This window comes from Sceloporus undulatus, chromosome 3 (assembly GCF_019175285.1).
Source record: "Sceloporus undulatus isolate JIND9_A2432 ecotype Alabama chromosome 3, SceUnd_v1.1, whole genome shotgun sequence".
Classification (NCBI taxonomy): Eukaryota; Metazoa; Chordata; class Lepidosauria; order Squamata; family Phrynosomatidae; genus Sceloporus; species Sceloporus undulatus.
Genome location: NC_056524.1, coordinates 27,173,999 through 27,191,707, shown reverse-complemented (window position 1 = coordinate 27,191,707; position 17,709 = coordinate 27,173,999). Strand labels below are relative to the sequence as shown.

The following is a 17,709-nucleotide window of genomic DNA, read 5'->3' as shown; positions in this document are numbered from 1 at the left end:
AATGACCAACAATATCCAGTGGCGAGTTATGGCAGGAAGACTGATTCCATCTTCCCGTCAAACTTTATTCTTTTAATTTCTAAAATCCTACAATTATCACACAGGCTTACTGTGTGCCCAGTGCAGAATGCAGTTACATCATTTAGCTGATACTATTTTTATGCCACATTACCATTTCTAGAATACTCTACACACTCGTGTCTTACCACATGCCTCTTTGTGAGATGTTGTAAATTGCCAACCAAAACTACTAATCAGTCCTTTCAAAACATCTCTCAAAAATAAAACATTAAACAAAAAAATATACCTGGAATATCAACATAAAACTATTGCATATATTGGGAAAACAGTCATCATATTGTTAGGTAGTACAGTCAGCCCTCAGTATCTGCGGGGGCAGGGGATCTGTCCCAGATCCCCTCTGCGGATATCAAAATCCGTGGATGCTTAAGTCCCATTGTTCTTGGGGATAATGGCACTTTGCCCCCCCCCAGCTCCTCCAAAGCCTAACTCACCACTCTTGCCACAGTGTGCAGCAGGGGGCTACCTCTTCTTCCTCCCTCTACTTCTTCCCTCTGCCCGTTCTTCCTTCGCCCTCTTCTTCCCCCACCTTCTCCCTCTGGCGCTTTTCCATCCTCCTCTTCTTTCCTCTGCCGGCTCTTTCTCCTCCTCCTCCCTTTCCTTGCTCCTTTTCCCCCTGCTGCCACTGATCTTCCTCCTCTTCCCCACACTGCCTCCACTCTTCCTTCTTCCCCTCATTCACCCACCTGCTCTTCCTCTTCCTCCTTCACCCCACTGTGGGCTTACCATCCATAGATGCTAAAATCCAAGAATGGCAAGTCTGTGGATATGGAGGGCCTATGTATTACAAGTAGGATAATGTATTAACAGAAAATGTTATCAGTAATTACAAGCTGATTATGCCAAACTCGACCTGAGTGTGGCACCAGTGTGCAAATAGCTCTGCCCCATTTTGTGGCTAGTGGGCTTCAATAATTTCTAGCTTATAAAGAGTGCCCTGAATGTAATAAAATGTGACAACTCCTATCCTAGAACATTAGATAATGTTCTTTCTGTGTAATTAAGTACTGATCAACTGTAGAACCTTTTGGATATAATACCTGTTAATAAAAAAACCAGCATACAGTATAATAAAATAGCACGTATTTTGGGAATAAGAAAAGGTTTAAGATGAGAAGAGTTAGCCTAACAGCTGCCGAGAAGTGCTACTCACTTTCTTGATCATCTTCAATTATTTCTTCAATTATGACATCTGGGGAGGATGCTGTTTCTGGAAAAGCATTACCACATTTCTGGATGGATAACAGAGCCCTCTCTTGGAACCCAGTGTAACTTCCTTCAGGACACATATCAGACTTTTGAAGGGAAGGAACTGCACAAGTGTCATCAACAAATGCTTGACATTTTACATCTACTTGAGTTACAGCACTGTTATTGAATTCTTTTCCAATATTGGTCACTTTTAGAGGATTGCTTCCAAGATGGTGCCTGTGTTAACAAGTTGCACAAAAAACAAATCATTAAGAGTAAATTGTCATTAATACAATACAGAAATAGCATAATGGCCTATTTTTAAAAGACACAATTAATATTTATTAACCAACTTCTATATACATCCAAAACACCAGCACTGGTTTGAGATCTGAGCACTGGATTAGGACTCTGGAAATCAGGGTTCAAATCTTCACTCTGTCATAGAAACCTTGACAAGGAAGCAGCTGAAGAAATCACAGATTAAACGGAGACTAGAAACTCCTTGGGTCTCCTGTCATACTACTCTGTACTTGAATCATACACATTGATTACTGTCCGAGTGGGAAGTCCAGCATGCAGGAATTTAGAAGCTCTACAACAAAGGGGAAATATTTTCTTAAGAAAACAGATTCCCCAGGACAACTTCACAATTGGATTTTACTGCTGAATATTTCCTACTAAGTGTTTACAAGTTTGCTTGTTTGTATGCCTCATGTTGGTACAAACTATATATAACTCATTTTATTTTCCAATATAAAGTCTTGTGCTTTGTTTATCTAGTATCATAATTTAGTATACCTATTTTTGTTTGGTACACTTTTGAGAGTACCTGACGCACCATAATCATCAACAAATGAAGAAATAATCACCAGAATGCAAGACGGACCAAGTGAAACACAAAAATCTAACTTTGGCAGGAAAAGTAAGCTCTGAAGTGTTCCTGAGATGATGCTTCTGCGGTGGACAGAAAGTAACTGAGGGTTTATGGAATGTTCAAGGTACCAAATGAAGCCCTCTGCAATTTGTTTAATTCACAGATACCACAAAAAATAAAAATTTAACAAATGATAGCAACATGTATTCTAGACTGCATTGAAAACCAAAGGGACCAAAACACATTTATAATAAAGTACAGTATACTGGACTCAGCTGAAGGCATTTGCTTGCTTACAATACCAAGAAAAATCTATGGTAATTTTTATTTTATTTTTTGTATAGTTCTTAATAGCTGGAGTCTAAATAAAAATTGATGAATACGAATCATATTTTACTAATTGCAGAAACCTTGCCTCCAATTTTCTAGGCGTGTCAAAAGCAATACTTTGCTTCCACTTATTGCACAATTTATTTCTACTTGAGCTAACTTTTGCTTACATTATTTGTTCCACTAGCACTTCACAACCTACTTGGACTATTGTAATGTACTCTACATGAGGTTGCCTTTGGAAACTGTTCAGAAACCTCACTGGGTTCAAAATTCAGTGGCCTGAATGCTGACTGGGGAATAGTTATAGAGAACAGGTAACTCCCTTGGTTAAAACAGCTTCACTGGCTACCAGTTCATTTACAGGCACAATTCAAAGTCCTTCTCATGACTTGTAAAGTCCTACGTGGAATAGGTCCTGACTATCTGAAAGACTATATCTCCCCATAAGGGTCCTCAGATCTATGGGGGGAAAGGCTTTCTCTTGGTCCCGCTCACTTGGTGAAGACACAAGAGCAAGCCTTCTTGGTGTCTGATCCCACCCTCTGGAATGGCCTTCCACAGGAGGCTCGACTGGCCCTCTCCCTGTTTTCCTTTTGCTGGCAGGTAAAGATGTTTTTATTCCAGGTTTTTCATATATAATCCTGCCAGTGAGGCTTTTATACAGGATGTATGTTCTAGTTATGTTTTTAACTTTTGTATGGTTATATAATTTTATACTTTTTTTAGCTAGTTGATTTTAATACCCTGAAATTATTATATTAATTTTCAAACAGTTTCATTAGTGTGCCATCTTGGGCCCCTTTCTGGGAGAAAGGTGGCATAGAAATGAAATAAACTAGCACATAAATGTGAATCATGTAAACCTCTAGATATGTCTAGACTACAACTACAACTCCCATCTTTCCTCACTGTTGGCTATGCTAGCTTAGGTTGCTCAGTCTTGTGGGATAACAATTTCGGGCGAGCAACATTTCCCTCCATTACATTTGTGGAACACCACATCTTGTGTTTCATCCACTAGCCTAGTGTTGGCTACAATCCAGAGGCTGCATCCACATCATTTTTCATAATTATGTCTTAGATTTCTATGTTATTTCAAGACATTTTCTTACTCATTTCAATATATAGCAGAATAAAGTATCTTACAATATTTAAAGTATCAAATGGTGCAAAATAAAGAATGCTGAGAAAATTAATTAAGACACTCTATGCTATCTTTCACATACTAGGAATTACTTACACATTAGGGACATCACAGGAAACTGCCCCCATGTTTTCCAACACATGAGTAATCTCATCCCAATCCATGTAAAAACTATATGGAAAACATAAAACCTTTATTAATTGCACACTTTGAGCAGGAAATGTTATATTAAATATAGAACAGAGTAATGATTGTGGTAACAGTTTAAAAAATCTTCCAAAGCAAATTGAAAAGAGGACAGTTCCTATGGCACATGTTTGAGCTTCTTTAGCCAACAATAGTTTTCACCCACTGTGTTTTTCAGTATATTTTTAATAAAACGTCTGTTTTATAGCTGCCACTCTGTACTGTATTGCAATTTAATGTGATCTAATGTGGTCCAGGAACTCAACAGTGCTGTTGAAAGAATAAAAAAAATTAAAGGAATTTTGTTGAAAATGTTTTCTTAGGACTGTAACACTGTTGTGTCTTGGATTTGTTCTGATTTTTAAACAAACTAAAAAAAAAGTGAATTCTGCAAAACCTAGGATTGTGCAACAGGAATATAACAATAGCAAGTAAATTTCTATACTGGTTATCTGTGCACTTAAGCACCCCCTAAGCAGTTTACAGCTGTAAGCTAATTGCCCCCAACAAGTTGGGTACTCATTTTAGCAACCTAAGGAAGGATGCAAGGCTGAGTCAAACCTGAGCCCCTGGCTGGTATTGACCTAGTACAGGCGGCCCTTCTCTTATGTGAGGGAACCGTTCTGGATCCCCCCCCCCCCCGCATAAAAGAAAAAACACGTAACCTTGAGCCTCATTGGAAGTAATGGGGCTTGTGCTTGCTGCGTGGCACCGCATGTGCAACACAGTCGTACGCCCCATTACTTCTTCCGGGGTGCACGAGGCTTATTTCCAGCGCGGTTTCCAGCACACTGTACTATGTTTCCCCAGTAAGAGGGTTGGAGCCCAACACCATCATATTCAGACTCACTAAAGGCATAAAATTTACAAGGATTAACTGTTCCACAATAGGCAGGAAGGACTCTTGCATCTTACCATGGAAATTCTCTTTTTTTCAGATTATCTAGTTTTAAGATTTCTTCCTCAATTGTCATGTTCAGCTTGCAGAGAATCTAGAATAATAAAAGTCTTGATGTAACCTGTGGTATAATTTAGCAACCAGTGGGGAAAGAAAAGTCTTGACTGCAGGTGACATACCATTTATAGAAAATTACAGTACAGTCGCCCCTTTCAAGTCTTTGGACTTGAAAATCTGTGGAGGGGCGACCACTATTAACAATGAACGCACCCCATTCAAGCCTTAGGGCTTGAATATGCATGAGTCTTGGAACCTGCCCTGGCAGTGGGGGATCTGGAACAGATCCCCCATGAGTTCCAAGGGGCACGTGTAGTACATTTTCCCATTTAACCCATACTGCACAGTACACATAAATGGGAAATTCTTTTTCAGATTTCATGTATTTAACTGAAGTTATATTGATAGAAAAAACAGGAGAGAATGTGTTCTGGAAGTACAATATAGACAAAAAACAACTGGCCATAACATAAGATGTGTCTCTATTCCTACCTGTTTGAACCCCCCCCCCCTAATGTATCATGGCTACTTTTAAGGCTTTGGAACTCCCTTGCCTGTGGAGTCTGGACTGACTCATCCTTGATTTTTTTCCCACCAGCAGGGAAATATTAATAAATTTGTGCTACTGTGTTTGGGACTGTGCCACAACAGTGTTACTGATTTGGTTATAACATTATTCTTTTTATTTAGATATGTTGAATTTTCAAAAATTTGTATACTGCTTCACATGCCTTCAGGCAGAGGTCACCCTAAAATATTATACATTTTAAAATGTGACCTTTCTATTGTACCAAAAACCATCCTTTCTGTAAACGAGAATGCCAAAGTAGAAAATTATTTTAACTAGCAGCTTTGACATGCAATAAGGAAAGAAGGCATAGAGAGAATTCATTTTTTCTACTCATCTGAAGACCATCTAAGCCAGCTGTATGAAGATATGGCTCACCTGCATGTTGGCACATTAAGGAACTATCAGAAGATTAGAAAATATTAAAATCAAGAAAATGGCTCAACGTCTTAGCAAATGACTACGCCATACTAAAGACCTTTGTAAAATTTGCAGTAGCTGTAATTCCATGCAATTTTGACTTTACACTTATTATATTAGTGAGATTTCAGAAGCTCAGAAGGAAAGATTTTAAAATTAAAGTTACCTGGTTTAAACTATGGCAAGACTTTAAGTTACTAGCTGATTTCAACTCCCTTGCTATCTTTATGGCACCATCCAAAATACTTTTTTTCTCTTTAATTGAAACTTGGACACCATGCACATCTGTTACATAGTAATCGGTGTTCATTACCAACTCCGCCTCTAGTTTCCTTTTCCTAAATAAAAAGAAAGAAAATTAGACCTCAGAAAAGGCTGGCGACACACTTCAAATGTAGGTTGAATAATCAACCATATCTTCTCCTTCCTCCCATTCCCTTTTCCCCTACTGTATCATGGCTTTTGATTGTAAGCCTGAATTCAGGGGCTTTAATGCTACTTGTCTTCACCTGTTACGTTGGAAGTCTTTTTAGCTAAAGGATACTATAAAAATACTTTAAATAAAAAATTAAGAAAAATTAACTCCCAAATGAAAGTGATGAGCACTAAAGGCTGAATGCAGAAAATGAAAAGACGCTATGCTACAATCAGATAAAGGAAAACTGTTCTGAGTGAAAGGCAGAAATGAACTTTGGGAAGCCCCTCACAGGCAGCACTAAGACAAAGATCTCAGTCATATGATTCCAGTGTTCCTCAAGCAGTGGAGAAACTCTGTGGGTATGCCTCTTCAAACCAATCCCCCACATGTTCAAAACAAAGAGCATCATCCATCTGCTAATACTAGCAACAACAGACCCACTGACCCCAAAGGAACATCAATGATCTATTCTAGTTAGGGATAACAACTGCATTTGGCTTATTAGCAAGAATAGCTATCATCACATTACCAATATTAACAGACATAGCTTTGGGTCCTCAAAAGTAGCAACTCACTCATATACCCCATTTCTTCTACTCAAATGCATTACCACAAATTAAGTACTTCATGTTACAAACCACGTAATAAAATAAGAACAAATGCTACTGTTCTAATCTACCTTAATCACAAGAATTGTTCTGAAGAATAAACATTCAGAATCTTCAACAGCAAAAGATGTGCTACCTACAAGCACTGCATTTATTCCAAACATGTACACATAGAGGGAAAATAATCTATGAAATTTACAGGGGAAATGGAAGAAAGGAAGGATAATTATTAAGAGGAAAATTGGGTGTTTTAAGTTCTGCAATAATCTGACTTGTACAGATGTGGCTGTCATTAAATTTTAATTTTTAAGGGAAAACAGAAAAAGCATGGTTATTAATACCAATGCTTATGGCAGGGGGAAGATACACCCTGAGCTGGTCAGGCAGAAATCCATGGAGGTGGAATAATACATTTCTGAGCCCACAGGCTCACTAAGGCCCAAAACAGACAGGGAGACAAGGGCATGGTGTTTACATGACACACAGAGTGCCCGGAGGCCACCCTGGGACCGCCTAAGGTGGCCCAACATTAGGTCCAGAAGGAGTTGATCTTTTCTGCTCTTTTTAGGAGTGGCAAGAGCAGCCCTCAGGGTGGCAACATATCTTCGCCATGGCCCCAGGTTAATCAGGCTGGGAGTGGCTTCTGACTGCTCCTTCCTGCCCGTCTGTTTCACCCCTCAGCCATTTCAGGTACGCCATACAGAAACTTGTATTTTACAGTTATGATTGTCATAAAAATATATATAACAAAATATAAATTTTAATCCTATTACCTTGAATTTAGAGAAGCAGTCAAGTGTGCAAATTTGGTATTTATAATATCTGCAGTCCTGCCTTCTTCCAACTTTGCTTGTGTCATCAAATGTTGAGTGATCTTTTACATATTTTTGAGAAATGAGAATTAAACAGTCATAGTTATGCATATTTCTTTAGGTGGTAGAATTAAGACTTACAAACACTACTGAATTACAATAGTTAAGATAGCAGAAAATTAGTATCTCCCACTCATTTTTCTGAGTTACTAGGGGCAAACCTGGTGTAGTACCTACTCCACCAGGTGTTCTAGTCCTAGCTTTTAATAGTAACATTTTGACCTTATTTGTACAGGATATACTGATAACAAAGCATCTTTGAAATATCCTGAATATTCAGTTAGTTAACATCTAAAGATCTGAATAACAGGAATTCACCAGTGATTGCCTTTTGATTCAGGAGACCAGCAATGCAGTGCAGCATAATCTAAAACAGTGACAGCTGAACATGACAACTGAGGACAAAATCTTAAAACTAGATAATCTCAAACTTTATTGGGCTACTTCCCCCTTTTCTCTTGGGTGACAACCCCTAGCACTTTCGTCTTTTCCCATTCTTCCTTTGGATTGGCCGCCTAAGTTTTGTGGAGGTAAGAATCTTCTTTGCGTGTCTGTGGCTGTGTGTGTATGGGATGCATCTTGCTACGACTCTTGTTGTCTTGTGTCAAAACTATCCCTGCTGGTGTCTTCATCTCATTTCCTCTTCTCTTGACCTGTTTCTGAAGGCTCTCTATTATTATTATTAGGCTTTATTTGTATAGTGCTGTAAATTTACACAGCACTATACCTACAATTAAAATAGATAAAATAAACCTGCCTATGGCATACATTCTACGAAAATAATTAAATATAATATATATTAATGTATGTTAACATTTAAACAGTAAAATGTAGCAGACAACAAATTAAAATAACATTAGAGAAGCCTTCACACAATGCCTTTCCTTCCTTCTCTTCAACCACAGCTGTTAAATCTTTAGAGTAAGATGTAATTATTGCTTCACCGATTTTTGATCTGTTACAATGTTGTATAAAAATTGTATTAATTCCACTTAAAACTGTTTGAGCGGGGGTGGGTTAGACACCACTTGGACACAAGCAAAAAGATCCCACCCTGTGACTAGGGCCAAAATTCCAGTCTTAAGGAAGGCGTGCACACACCAACCATTCAGAAGCTTAAGTCTTCCCCTGTACATCTGCATAGAAGCCAAGTGAACTAGAAGTGTTACAAGCCCCTCCTGCGTCTGTTTTGTTTCCATGCTAATCAAAACAAGCAAACTGCATGAATATCTAGCACAAAATCATGCCATGCTGACAGAAAATAGAAAGAGTTGATCCAGAAAGAGTTGTCAGCACTCCATCAAGCTTCTATGCCAGACAAAAAGGCTAAGTGAAGTAGAAGGTTTTCATGGCCGCATCCATAGTTTTTTGTGGGCTTTTCAGGCAATGTGGCCATGTTCTAGAAGAGTTTCTCCCTGACATTTCACCAGCATCTGTGGCTGGCATCTTCAGACAAAAAGGCTAAGTTTCCACGTTTAACACTAAGAAGTTTCCAGCTTGACTTTTACTCACAAGAATGGGGAAAGCAAGAGAGAACTTCATCCTGATCAGTCCCTTGTGAGTAGAAAGCATATAATTTAAAAAATTCAAAGCAATTAATTTTGAGGGAAATTTTTTAGGGCTTGCACAGATAACTGGTATCATCCAATATGTCTGGAATCAACTGCCAACACTGAACTGACTTGCTCAAATATTACTGAAGGAAGAGGACTGCTGGAAATTGCTCAGTATGAAACACAGAAAACAGTTCAAGCCAACATTGATTCTTGCAGCTTACCTCCTCCATAGACTTTAAATGTTCAAGGTTGTTTTCTGCTACTTCCAAAGATTTTTCCATGTGTTGAAAACTTTTGAAGTCCTAATACAAGCAAAGTTAGGATAGTGCTGGATTTATGCAAGCCAAACATCTCAAGTGTTATATTTAAATACTTTTTGGTCAAAGGTTCCAAAGTTTGTACCCCTATTAAATTTTAATGCCAAATGAATTCTTCTTGACAGAACTCGAACACATGACAGAACAGAATGGATATAAAATATTCATGTGCTAAAATGTAATAATTCACAATGTGGTAAAGTACCCACAAGGGGATTTATTCACCATTTTCATGAAGTCAGTATTTCAGTATTCTTAGGAAAGCTCCATGACTATCTTTCTACACTTGTCATTCAATAAATGCAGAATCGCTAATTATTTGTTTCCAAGAAAGTTCATGCACTATAAGGGGAAAAAAGTCATTTTCTCAATCATGAAGGATGTCCTTCCTTTTCCCACCGCCACCTCTTCTTCCTCCTCTTTCTCGCTTCTGCTGCAACTCTTCCTCCGTTCCCCCCCCCCCCCCCCTTGCCTTGCCATCTGCGGATGCGCAAATCCGCAGATGGCAAGTCCGCAGATAAGGAGGGCCCACTGTACAATGGAAAGGAGAAGCCAGGCATAGACTAGGAAAGCTGATACTGGAGGTGATCCCGTGGTCAGGAATACTAAAAGAGAAAGGAGTTCAGAATGGATGGGAGTTTCTCAAAAGGGAGATGCTGAAGGCACAATTTCAAACTGTTCCAACAAGGAGGAAAAATGGGAAGTGTCTCAAGAAACCAGGATGGATGACTGAAGAACTTTCAAATGAACTAAGTTTTAAACAGGAGATGTGTAAGAAATGGAAAGGGGGGGAAATTACCAGAGGAATTCAAACAAGTAGCTAGCACACGTAGGGGTAAAGTCAGAAAAGCTGAACTGCAGAATGAGCTCAGACTTGCTAAAGAGATTAAGAACAATAAAAGGGGCTTTTTGGGTACGTCTGTAGCAAAAGGAAGAAGGAAACAGTAGGGCCACTGCGTGGAGATGGTAAAATACTAAAAGGAGACAGAGAAAAGGCAGAACTACTCAACATCTTCTTTGCCTCAGTCTTCTCAGAAAAGGGAAAGCTCCTTTGAGGAAAATGCAGCAGAGGACACAACAGAGCAAGTGCAGCACAGAGTAAGTAAAGAGGTAGTACAGAAATGCCTGGTTAATTTAAATGAATTTAAGTCTCCAGGACCAGATGAACTATTGTGGGCCTTCACGTGTCCCTGATTACCTATTGATCTATCTACGTCACATGCAAATATGTTATGTTGTCTGACAAGACAGCCAAATTCCAACCAACAGTAGCTTTTGTTCTTCTCTCTGCTGTTTCTGGGCAATCCATGTAACTAAACAGAATACAGTGGTACCCCGGGTTACGAAAATAATTCGTTCCGCCGCCGCGTTCGTAACCCGAAATGCTTCGTAAGCCGAAAAAGCCATAGGCGCTAATGGGGAAAAGCCGCGATTTCGTGCGAAATAGCGCCGAAAAGCACCAAAAAATTTTTCGTAACCCGAAAAAACCTTCGTAACCCGGAACAGTTTTTTCCTATTGATTTTTTTCGTATCCCGGGAATTTCGTAAGGCGGTGCTTTCGTATCCCGGGGTACCACTGTAGTCTTAAGACTGGAAGAAGAAGCCCTAGCAAATCAAAAAGAGCCCATTTCCAAGTTAAGTATGCCAGGACTGCATTGTCAGTCATTACAAATCAGATCCCCTCCCCAAATATCCTCAGGATTCATCCAATATTAGTTTTCAAGCGCAGAATCACTATTTACACTGTCATAGGAAATGTGTGGTCCTCCTAAAGTTGTTGCAATTCCCATCTTCCCTGATCACACTAGATAACACAAATTGTAATCCAACAACTTCTAGAGGATCACAGATCCTCAACAGTGTTTATATCTAAAAACTCCAAGAGAGCATCATTTTTTAAAACCTGGCAGAATTTTCTATGAGTCCTTTAAGTTAATGAAGGCCAGTGGTTTATTACCTTAGTAATGATGGGGGGGGGGAGCAAATTAGGATTGTTTACCATATCCATTGTAGAGCTCTCCCAAGTTTGTTGAACTGAAGTCCAATCAGGATTGTTGGTTTGTTTACTTTCCTCTTTCGTTCTTTGATTATAATGATCAATCCTGTAAATAGAAAATTGTATTACAGTGAGCCCTCAGTGTCTGCTGGGGCTTGGTTCCATGACTCCCCCTGCCTCCATTGATACCAAAATCCATGGATGCTCAAGTCCTATTATACACAAACGCATAGTAAAATGGCTCCCCTATAAAATGACAAAATCATGGTTTGCTTACTGGATTTAAAAAAAAAATCCCAGCCATGGATGGTTGAATCTGTGGGTGTATAGTCCTGGCACATGGAGGGCTGACTGTATTTTGGAACAAAATAAGCTACCTTCAAGAATACATTCTTATGAGGGGAAACACATTTATCACTTTAACTTTTGAAAAGCAAGACCAAGATGCTTCCTTTTCCATGTACTTAATAAAGAAAATATGAAATTACAATTCAAATCTAAACAGAAAGGGAAAATATAACAAAGCTGTTATACAGTAGTAAATAACGTTGGTACAATAAAAGGATTCGGCTGCTGCAAGAAAATGAAATAAATAAATATTGAATGAAATTAAAGAATAAGAATATATTCTTATAAATACTTCTAAACACCATTAACTTGTAAGACACAGGTAGGCCTCTTAGGGGCTCTGCCATAGAAATAAGGGGTCTGTGAGTGCAAAAGATTGGGAACCCCTGGATTATGCTATAGCAGCCTGAAGTGTCATTTCCTTCCCCCCCCCCCAAAAAAAGAACTATCTGGCAAAGAATAAGACAGGCATGCCATCTCTAAGAACATACTGTACAGTGAATGTCTGAAAGGCTGTACCTCCTTATGCGAGTCTGCCTATGTTTTAAAATCATCAGGGGAGGAATTTCTTTTGCCCCATTATAGGCTTGTTTGGATAGAACATAGGAGAAAGTTTCCTTGGCGACTGCCAAGTGTCTGAAGGGCTTTCAATGGGTTTTGTTGCCGTTGATATTTTTATGTGTTTTAAATTAATGTTTTAATAGGATTTCTTATGTAATTGTTTAAAGGAAATATGAATAGGTTTTAGCTGCGTTTTATTTAAATCTACGTTGTGAACTGCCTTAGATCCATTGCCTGGAGAAAGGTGGGACATAAACAAAGAGTCCCCTACACTGGATGATAAAATAAACACGCTTAATTTAATTTTGTACCTCTCAGCAGATTTTTAGCTTGTAGGATATATTTTAATAGAACCCCAAGACAAAATGAAGAAAATGTATTCTTAAAATTAAATGAGTTCTGAATTCAGGAACTTGCTTTAGAGTGCCAAAACAGAGTTGACATTACTGTCCTTCCATGCAAAAATCCATGTACCATACCTTCCTTTATTTCAGTAATATTGTTTAGGATCAAGAATAGCTGTCTTGTTTCTGCTATTTTAAGAAAACAACAAGGAGTCAAAAACCCTTGCTGAGCTACCGCAAATTACTCCGAGATTCACCAGTGTATCTTTCTCTTCTAACCTAACACATTAAAAAGACCTACTGCATTGATGTGAACATGTTTTAGCCCCTCTAAGCCGCCTCTCATCCTTCCAGAAAACATATTTACCTTCTTGGTTTTTGAAGACTCCTTAGACGAACCTTTTGCTCAAAATCTAAGGTCACCTATAGAAAGAAAAGGTAGAAAAAAGTGCTGTGAAGCTTATTTTATTAATAACCCCCTGTATTCCCCCCCAAAAAATGAATCCAATTACTTTTGAAGTGTAGCCATCATTTTCACTGAGGCTGCTGGAACTCTTAAGGTATGACTCTGAAGAGGAAACACACCAAACAAAGAGAAGTTAGTATACTATGACTTATTTAAAACGAAGTAGCCCACAGTAGAAAAATTAAAATTCTGGCACTGGAGTTTAAAACACATGTTTTAGTTACTCTACTACCGGAAATGATCACTGATCAATTCTGGCTGATCAAGATGTCAAAATGGAAAAGGAACTACTATTACGTTTAGTCACTGCAGTGACTAAAGAGTGTCATTCCAACAAATAATACCGATAAATTACCCCATAGAGACAAAATTTAAAAAATATCCTAAGTAGTATATATGTTTGTTAAATATATGTTTGTTAAATATAGGAATAATACTTTTAAAATTGTAAGGGAAAGGAAGGGAGAAACTTAAACCCTAGTAACACTATGTACTCAAAAGCTGTGCTTGAAAAGAAAAACCACTATAAATCCAACTGCTAGCCCTTGGTAAAATAGGTCCATTGTATTAAAGGAGTTTAACCTCAGGGTTTGTTTAGTGCAGCATTGAACTCAACAGGTTTACTCTAGTTAGGACCAACAACTGGATTTAAAGCAGGGTAAGCAGGATTCCAAACACACTGCAGAAATAATCCATTTTGGGACTGCTTCAACTGCCTTGGCTCAGTGCCAGGGAATCCTGGGAACAGTAGTTTATTGTGGCACCAGAGCTCTCAAACACAAACTAGAGTTCCCAGAATTCCCTGGCACTTAGATCCATTAAAGTTAAAGCAGTCTCAAACTGGATTATTTTTGCAGTGTGTTTTGGACCCAGATGCTGTAACTGCAAAGGCACCCCAAATGTAGGACACTTGAGCAAAACGCAAGACATTACCAAACAAAACCTTTTAAAAACAACACTAATATAAATTCATGTTTCTTAGCCCTGCTCAAAATGGAGGACATTTTGGGATTCCTCCTCGACAGGAGGTCAAAAATGCCTTGGAAAAGGTAGTTTTTGTACAAGACAAACACCCTCCTCAGAAAACAAACCCACAACAGCCCTGCAGGGAGGGCTGAGATGGAAACCATTTGAGCAAGCGAGCCTTAGTGGGGTACAGCCCTAAAAGGAGTTAATTACTAGCACCGCCATTATTAATAACAACAACAACAACCATCATCCTCATCATCTTATATCCCGCCGTTCCCCCTCTCCAAAGCCTGGCCTAGGTTGAGTTCCCCCACAACAAACCAAAGGCCATTTTCTCAAGAGCTTCAACTCAGTCGCAGCAGCCTCTGAGGAGCTAAAATGGCCGCCTGAGGAAGGCAGCTCCAGCCTCAGCCCTTCAGCAATGGCCTCTTCCCGCCTTTGGCTTGGCTGCCTTTTGCTTACGCACCAAAGACACACAGAGATACAGGCAAAAGAATATAAGCACGTGTGTATATATATTTATATATATGTGCACATGTATATATATATTTATTCCTATATATTTCAGGATATATAAAAGGCAGGACATACATACATATATATATACTGTATAGCCTTTTTTCAGGGGATGGAAATTATATCTAGAGAAACCTGTCTCTCATACATACATACATACATATATATATATGAAAGACAGGTTTCTCTAGATATAATTTCCATCCCCTGAAGAAAAGGATATATATATATATATACTGCCTTTTCTTGGGAGGGGGGGTTGAAATATATATCTAGGGAAATCTCTCTCTCTCACACACACACACACACACATATATATGAGGTTTCCCTAAATATATATTTATTCCTCTATATACATATATATATGAGGAATAAATATATATTTATTCCTCTCTCTCTATATATATATGAGGTTTCCCTAGATACATATGCCCACCCTCTGAAGAAAAGGCTAGATAGATATATGTGTGTGTACACGTACACGCACACACACACAGGCTTTTCTTCAGGGGGTGGAAATATGTATCTAGGGAAACCTCATACATATACTGTATGTGTGTATATATATATATGAGAGAGAGGGAAAGGTTTCCCTAGATATATATTTATTCCTATACATATATATATACATATATATATATACACACACACACACACACACACACATATATATATTATATAGGAGAGGTTTCTTTAGATGTGTCCCCCCCACCCCAAAGGAAAGGCAGGAGCTTGAGTGGCGCAGTGCTTTGAGCCTTCGACTATGGCTGTGGAGAGCAGGGTTCGAATCCTGGCTCGGCCATCTGTAAAGCTCACTGGGCAAGTCACACTCTCTCAGCCTCAAGGGAAGGCCATGTCCAGCCCTCTCTGAACAAATCTTGCCAGGAAAAACACAGCGACTGGGTTGCCTTTAGGGTCGCCATACTTTCAAAGACTTGGAGGCACACAACAACAACAACGAAAAGGCGCGAAAACGCTTCGCTCCTCAGACCTCTTGGGCTGCGTTCACACTGGAGAAATAATCTGGTTTGATGCCACTTGAACTGCCATGGCTCTGGGCTATGGAATTCTGGGAACGGTAGCTTGTTGTGGCACCAGCAGCCTTGGTCCAAAACACACTACAGAAAGAATCCAGTTTGAGACCGCTTTAACTGCCCTGGCTCAGTGCTAGGGAATCCTGGGAATTGTAGTTTATTGCGGCACTAGAGTTCTCACAAAACTACAAATCCCAGGATTCCCTAGCACCGAGCCAGGGCAGTTAAAGCGGTCTCAAACTGGATTCTTTCTGTAGTGTGTTTTGGATCCAAGTTGCATTTAACTCCTAAAAACTGGACACTGGTTGAACCCCTTTGGAAGTTATATAGCCATATTAAAAAGGGATCTTTTAACACAGTGGCTCTCAACCTCTGGGCCTCCAGATGTTTTGGACTGCAATTCCCAAGCACTGTTTTAACACCTCCCTGTTTTCTGAGTGTTGGGTTATAACTCTGGAGAGACCAGGGTTCAATTCCCAGCTCAGCCATTAAACCCACTGGGAGACCTCGGCCAAGTCACACTCTCTCAGCCTCAGGGGAAGGCAACGGCAAACCTCCCCTGGACAAATGTTGCCAAGACGACACAACAAACACACTTTCAGAGGACGCCTGGTCACTCTGTAAGTCATGCTCAAACTGCAGGGTATTTTGGAATTCCTCCTGGACAGAAAGGCTGGAATGGAGGCCATGCCCTGCAAAAGGAGGACGCCTGGTCAACCTGGAATGGAGGACCCTTTGGAATTCCTCCTGAACAGAAGGTGGGAATGGAGGACACGTCCTGGAAAAAGAGGACGCCTGGTCATTTTGTTTCATACTCAAAATGGAGGTCATTTTCCTCCCGGGCAGAAGGCTGGAATTAGAGGACACGTCCTGGAAATGGAGGACGCCTGGTCACCCTGAATGGAGGACATTTTGGAATTCCTCTTGGGAAGAAGGCTGGAAAGGAGGTCTTGTCCTGGAAATGGAGGACACCTGGGCACTCTGTTTCATGCTCAAAATAGAGGGCATTTTCCTCCTGGGCAAAAGCCTGGAATGGAGGACAGGTCCTGGAAAAGGAGGACCCCTCCAGGTCACTCTGTTGTTACTAACACTCAGAATGGAGGGCTTTTGGGGATTCCTCCTGGACGCCTGAAGGGCTTCTAAAAGGCTCCTTTGGTACCGCCGCCTCACCTTTGGAAGTGTCCACGAAGGAAGCCCTTCGAAGGGGAACCCCCCGCTGCCGGCTTCCCTCGAAGGGACTCTTCCGCTGAGCCCTGCCTCGACTACTCGGCGTAAAATCCGAATGCGAAGCCATACTCACTGTCTGGCTCGCGCACCTGCCTCACCTCCCTATTTCTAGCCTCCCGCCTGCCAGGCACGTGCGCCCTAGCCAATCAGAACGCCGCGCCGCTTTCCTGTAGCCAATCAGGTGACAGCAGGCCGAGACAAAATGGAGGGCCTTCCAGGAAAATGTAAATCACGTCGAGCCTCTAGGCTTTTTTAAAATACTTCAACTCCCAGAAGCCCCAGCCAGCCTGGCCAACAGGTAGGAATTCTGGGAGCTGAAGTCCAAAAAAGGTCTAAAGGCCCCAAACTTTGAGAAAACCACTGAGTAGGACATTTGTTACCACACCCAAAAGCCACCTGAGAGAAATAGATTTGAATCAAACACATCAGATTTAATAAAAGAGAAACACATGAAGAGCTATAATTAGATTATATATTGATAGTAAGGACCCACATATATACATATCTACCATTATAATCAAAATATATATCTAATAGAACAAAAGGCTAAACTGTGTAACCTTAAAAGTTTTTTCCCCCTTTAATTTTAAAATCCCTTAAAGGATTAATCTTAAAGTCAAAGGCTTAAGGGGCCCTTTAACTGAAAGAAAAATTTATATATAAGTTAGTAAAAGAAAGAGTTTTTAGATGAGCTTTTTATATCATGTTCACTTTATAAAAAG

At 39.8% G+C, this 17,709-nt stretch overlaps 1 protein-coding gene across 4 annotated transcripts in view; it reads right to left on the bottom strand.

Moving 5' to 3' along the window:
- Window positions 1-17,088, bottom strand: part of RNF17 (ring finger protein 17) — a 111,728-nt gene extending 94,640 nt beyond the window's left edge. For 3 of the 4 annotated variants that reach the window (XM_042461114.1, XM_042461115.1, XM_042461117.1), the window contains exons 1-10: window positions 16,931-17,088; window positions 13,288-13,343; window positions 13,143-13,198; window positions 11,526-11,628; window positions 9,431-9,511; window positions 7,555-7,655; window positions 5,922-6,093; window positions 4,728-4,804; window positions 3,723-3,797; window positions 1,235-1,509 (exon numbers count right to left, since the gene is read on the bottom strand). In XM_042461114.1, the coding sequence (XP_042317048.1) occupies window positions 1,235-1,509; window positions 3,723-3,797; window positions 4,728-4,804; window positions 5,922-6,093; window positions 7,555-7,655; window positions 9,431-9,511; window positions 11,526-11,628; window positions 13,143-13,198; window positions 13,288-13,343; window positions 16,931-17,054 (1,120 nt within the window). In that variant the 5' untranslated portion in view covers window positions 17,055-17,088. Of the gene's footprint in view, window positions 1-1,234; window positions 1,510-3,722; window positions 3,798-4,727; window positions 4,805-5,921; window positions 6,094-7,554; window positions 7,656-9,430; window positions 9,512-11,525; window positions 11,629-13,142; window positions 13,199-13,287; window positions 13,344-14,531; window positions 14,637-16,930 lie in introns of those variants that run through there. The other variant, XM_042461116.1, reaches the window with a different exon arrangement.
- Window positions 17,089-17,709: the final 621 nt, after the last annotated feature.